At 50.1% G+C, this 5,630-nt stretch overlaps 1 protein-coding gene across 1 annotated transcript; it reads right to left on the reverse strand.

Moving 5' to 3' along the window:
* Positions 1 to 3,928: 3,928 nt before the first annotated feature.
* LOC102005213 (homeobox protein Hox-B6) lies at positions 3,929 to 4,834 on the reverse strand (the record flags this gene model as incomplete). Its single annotated transcript, XM_013512796.1, is given in 1 exon segment — positions 3,929 to 4,834. A coding segment is annotated over 1 exon segment (177 nt), but the record flags the coding sequence as incomplete, so codon positions are not given.
* Between the last annotated feature and the right edge of the window lie 796 nt (positions 4,835 to 5,630).

The following is a 5,630-nucleotide window of genomic DNA, read 5'->3' on the forward strand; positions in this document are numbered from 1 at the left end:
GGCGGTCGGATCGCGCCGGTTCCAGGCAGCTGCGGGCAGCCCGCGCTGTGCCCGGCGTTCAGCTCCTCCGCAAGCCTGTGCAGTGACTGCCTGGGGTGGGCGAAGGCCTCGGTGTGAAGTCACTAGCTGCCACAAAAGAAAAGCAAGAGATGTGGGCAAGGGGAGCGGGAATCGAAGGGTTTTCCTTATTTTAGCAGGGCTTTCTGAGATGCCCAACTGCCTTCCCCGACGCTTCTTTCCTCCCTTCTGTCCTTTTAATGTCCAATAAAAGTAATGAGTCCAAGTCCTCTGTGTATGGTCTTTTTCCCTCTCGCCTACCTGGCCTTTTTCTTGGGTTCTCCAGGTGCTGAGACCCCTTTTCCTTGCGGATCCAGGGCCACTGCCTTTGAGATTAGACCTCGAAGTCTCACCCCAGCGCCCGCCCCAGGGGATGCTCCGGCTGCCTAAAACAATCCATGCCACACGCAAATTTGTGAAAAACCCCACACGGCCTCAGAAGCCTGAAAAACCTCAAAAACTCGGGAGGCCAGCGATTTCAACAACGGCGCATTCCGTGTTGGTTGGCCTAGGCTGTGTGAGTGTGATCCTGAGATTAGTCTCGATCTGAATATCGTTTTTACAGATGGAAAAAATAAGGTCGAGATTGAAAGGCACAGCAAGATAATAAATATTTATTTCTACCTAGAATGGCTGGAAACGGTGAAGGTAAACGGATTGTTAGTGAACTTGGAGATGGTAGCGGCATGCCTTATTGAAATTTTAAACTAGTCCAGAGTGCAGAAGGCTTTTGTTACAGGGGTGGCTGGAGGGCAAGGCTCTTTTCCTAGTTTTTTTGTTTTTTGTTTGTTTTTTTAAATCCCTACGATTATCATCCCCAGGTAACTTCCTGTAAATTCCAAAGAGAATGAACTGATTGTGACAGTAAGGACTTGTACTTCAATCTCGTAAATACCTAATTAAAAGATTATTATTTTTAATAAATCTTTGCCTTAACTTTATAGTTGTGCCTTTTTATTTCACTGTAGGGTATACGCGCGCGCGCGCGCGTGTGTGTATGCACGCACTTGTGCGTTGGAATCCTGGATAAATGGATGGGTTTGGGAGTGGAATGGGAAAAATAGAACCCAAATCTCAATGACACAAGACACTTTTCAGAACTGACTCCTGGGGAACATAATAGGATGGCGCAGAGGGGACAGGAACGCTGCAAAATTCACTTTGCACATTCAGGCCTAATTTAGAAAACATTACAACAAAACATTTCCTCATGAGACAAAACACTAAGTTTACATTAAAGCATTCTGTTTATAATCTGAATAGAAAGAGAGCGAGGTTCATTTCGTGACTAAAGGCCTCTGCTTTTATACGTTTCCGTTTTGATAGAATGCATTAATTTACCATAACATTTTATAGTTTCAGCTGTGTCAGTAGTCCAAATTTTCAGAAATCCTGACTGAGCCAAAATTTTATGCCTAACAAACGCGACTGTAGAATTCAACAGTGCACATTGTTTATTTCTTGGTTAAATTTATCCTAATTTGGGATTAAAAATAAGATTGTAAATATTTTTAATCAAAACCTTCCTGGGCCGCACCGCCAGCTTTACGAGATCAGAAAGTGGAGCAACAGCGCTCTCTAGTGGTCAAATGCCAACTCGAGCGGACCGAGTTTAACTTCCTTTTTATTCGTCTCAAACCAATTCTAATCTTGTGCTTCAGTTTGACTGGGGCTTGGACCGCTGACACTACTAATACTTCATCTCTCTGATTGTCAACAAGTCAAGTACAGCAAACGGAGGGAGGCTCCTGAATGTTCGGATAGTCTCATTTGTGTTCCCAAGAGCTTCCAGTAGTGTCTTTGCCAAAATCTCTAGTTTTTCTTTTGCCAGACACTGTAGGTTCCCATTTTGTAATAGCCCAGCTGTACCTTTTATACACAATTATAGGACAAGCTAGATTTAACAAAAATCACAACTTCTTAAATATCAATTGCCAAGAGGTTTTTTTTCCAAAGGAGCCAGCATTTTGACAGCTAAGAAATTGTGGAAGTCAAACATTGTTACATTTTTCTCTTCAAGCTGTTATCTTTGGCATCAAATTATAAATATTTGCAATTTTAAATTTTAAATTTTAATGTCTTAGGTCCATTTAGCTGGGCAATTTGGGGCGGGATTGAAGCCAAATTAAAAGCTTTCTGCTGGATCTCTGAATGTCTGTCTGGAAAGTCCCCTTCGGGTTTGTATCCGTTCAAATTTCCACAGACAATAAATGAGATTTTAAATTTTCACATGAAAAGTCTCTAACTGAACTGCATTGACTAAGTATTGCACTTGAGTATTTTTTTTTAAAAGCAAAGACTATTCAATCAACTTAGGTGTTTCCTGTTTGCTTAATTTTTTTTCTAATTTTCAAAAATTCTTTCTGCCAGTTCAAGTGTTAACAACTGTATATTTAATAAGTGAATAGATATAAATTCTAGCATCTTTGTAGTGAAGTTTGGAGTCCCAATTTGTGTGTGTGTGTGTGTGTGTGTGTGTGTGTGTGTGTGTGTGTGTAAAGGCGTGAAGCTTCATTTTTCCCACAGACCACACTTCTGGGCGGTGTTAGCCTGAATGAATGGCCTGCTATCAGTAACCTCTCCACTTCAAATCACGGAGTGTTTGGTTGTGTTGTGTTGTGTTTTCTTAAAGAACCAGTTAGATGTGGCCACAGTCAAAACCAGAGTAGCTACACCTCATGCTCAGCCCATTAAAAAAAATGAGAAATACATCGCCTCCTTCCTCCTGGTCACTTTATCTCCTAGGTGCTCGCACCTCACTCTGGGCTCCCAAGCCCCTGCCTGCTGCGTCCAACGCAGTCTTGTTTATATTTTTATTGTCCAGATTTTAAGACCTAGTTTTGTCTGCATTTTTCCTTTCCTCTCACAAACATCAAAATGAGATGGTTTCAAAGCGAAGCGCCTGGCCGGTTGTAAACTCATTACCCCCAGACGTCTCGCCGGCTGGATGGCTTTATGACACCTTGGCTCTTCCTGTTTTCAAAGGGGTACCCGGCTGGCCGCAGGGGCGGGGGTACCAAGCACCTTCGGCCGGATCTGGGCCTTGGCTTTCCCTCCCAGCCCCCCTTCTGCTTTTTCTTCGAGCCCCCTCTTTCATCAGGATCCCCAAGATCTCTGCCACCTCCCCCGCCTTCCGCCCAGCCCAGGCCAACCGGCGCCACTGCCTCCTCTAGGGCCTGCAAAGGCTGTGCTCGCCTGAACCCTTGCTTACAATGACCTTCATTTTAGCCTCTGAATGTGGACCTCACAGGGCCAAGCTGGGGGCTAAACATACACAGAAGCTGGGTGGAGGGAAAGGGGCGGTGGGCTGAGGGTGGCCAGCCAGAAGGAGCGCCTTGGCCATTTTGATCCACTAGGTCAGTTTGGGGCTCCGGTGAGCAGGGCTGGAAACTCACAGCCTAGCCAGCCTGGACCTCCCAGAGCCGGCGAGCCCTGAGACTGAGACCGGGAGAGTTACTCCAGAGTGCAGAATTGGCCTTTGCCTTGTTTGGAGACCCGAGTTGTCAGCTGAGGCTCCATGAACTGTGGAAGGCATGGGGTGTGGTGCGCTGAAGCCAAAGCAAAAGAGGGTGTCTGGTTCCCGGGGCCTGCCTGCTGGCTGCTGCCAGGCTGAGCCTGAGACCAGGGCACAGAGTTCACTGAGGCACTGGCACCAAGCTGGGGAGGCAGCAAGACCCCCACACCAAGGGAGCGTGCCTGCCTGAGGCCAGGTCTGTCTGCACAAAGGGAAGCTGAGACGCACATCAGAGAGACCTGCCAGGTAGATGGGTCCCGAATGCTTAGCAATGCCTCCCCACCAGGGGACAGGGCAGAAGTCTCAGGAGGGTGACATTTTGCAGAAAGACAGGAGAGTAAGCACACAATTTCAGGGTCAGCGTCTGGGCTCCATTTGATCAGATCAGCATTTATTGGTAGGAAGCGGTAACATTTACAACTGGTCCTTGGGCAGGAACCTAGAGGGCCACCGCCAGGCTGCCCACGAGATCCCAGCCCTCCCGGGGAGAAAGCAGCTCCTCCAAAGCACTCAGGACAAACCACGACCCACCCGAGGCCCTGGGCTCCTCTCTAGGCCTCACTCGTGGTCTCTGTGGAAGGCCCACAGGATCCCTGAGGAAAGGGGGCTTTTGAAACCCGGGGCCCACCCAGCTGAGCTTCCGCCTGGGCAAGCAGCAGGGGCGTCCACACCGTCTCCCTCTGCCTTCAGAATCCCAGAATTGGGGTTCCGCTTGGCTCTGCTGGGGCAGTGCTGAGGGCTGGGGGACTAAACTACAGCACATTTCGGAAACATGGGAGACATTTACACAGGAGAGGGCTCCTTCGGCCAGCGTGCACTCACAAAATATAGCATTTCCTAAGGAATCAACGGAGCAGGAAAGGGAGGGAGTGGGTAGGCGAAACCCCACAGTCACTTGGTTTCTTCAACACGTAAGCGAGCAAATACAGAGTCCCCCAAATACCTCACAGAGACCAACCACACAGTCACTTCTACCTAATAAAGAAAAAAAAAAATGTCTGAGTCGCTGGAGAGTTTCTGGAAATCAAGCACCCACAAAGAAAAACCCCCGCTGCCTCTGAGCGCTCCTGCGGGCACCGCGCTGGGTCAGTCTCCTTTCGGGCATTTCTCCTTGCTCATCTTTTTCATTTTCATCCTGCGGTTCTGGAACCATATTTTGACCTGTCTCTCTGTGAGGTTCAAAATCCTGGCCACCTCGTAGCGCCGGTCCCGGGTGAGGTACATGTTGAAGAGGAATTCCTTCTCCAGCTCCAGCGTCTGGTATTTGGTGTAGGGACAGCGCTTTTTCCGGGTGGAGCGAGCGTGGATCCAGTTCGCCGCGGGGTTGTCTACGAAGAGGGGGGTTTGCAGAAGAGCAGCGTGGGGCGTAGGGGAGGCAGGGAAAGACGACAGGGTGGGGAAGAGAGGTCGTTAAATTAATTTCACTAAGGATGGCCGCTTTTCACAACTCGGGGGGAATTATCATAAAAAGCCTTAATGCCCGCGCTCTGTTTACCGTACAAACCGCGCGCCCAGGGTAGGTGGTTATGGGAAGGTTTTTTATGGATGCGTGTTGCTCGCCTAGGCTTGGGTAGGCGTCTAGACGTTTTTATAGGTTAGTAAAACTATCAGTTTTGCACATTCGAGCCTTACAGGTTTCAGCAATAAATCAGGGGGCAATTTCTTTTGCACTTACTTGGGTCAAGTTGCTGCGGCGGAGCCTGCGGATGCTGCTTCTCCTCCTCCTTCAGCGGGCAGCCTGGGCTCGGGTGATCGCTGCAAGCCGAGGGCTCCGAGGAGCCGCCCGCGCCGGGCCCGGCCCGGCTCCCCGCCCCGGGCCCGGCTCCCCCCGCCGCCGCGGCCGCCTTGTCCCGCAGGAACGAGTTGCACGGGAACTCGGTGCCGCCGCTCCCCTGGGACTCCCGGGCCGCAGAGCACTCAGTCCGTTTGGAGGAGGAGGACGAGGAAGTAGAGGAGGAGGTGGAGGCTGCGGCAGGGGCCGGGGCCGCTCCGGTTTCAGGCTTAATCCCGTAGTGGCGCCCGTTGGCTGGGCCTCCGGGGCCGGGGCTGGGACCGGGGC

The sequence above is a fragment of the Chinchilla lanigera genome, unplaced genomic scaffold (assembly GCF_000276665.1).
Source record: "Chinchilla lanigera isolate Chin_1 unplaced genomic scaffold, ChiLan1.0 scaffold00002, whole genome shotgun sequence".
NCBI lineage: Eukaryota > Metazoa > Chordata > Mammalia > Rodentia > Chinchillidae > Chinchilla > Chinchilla lanigera.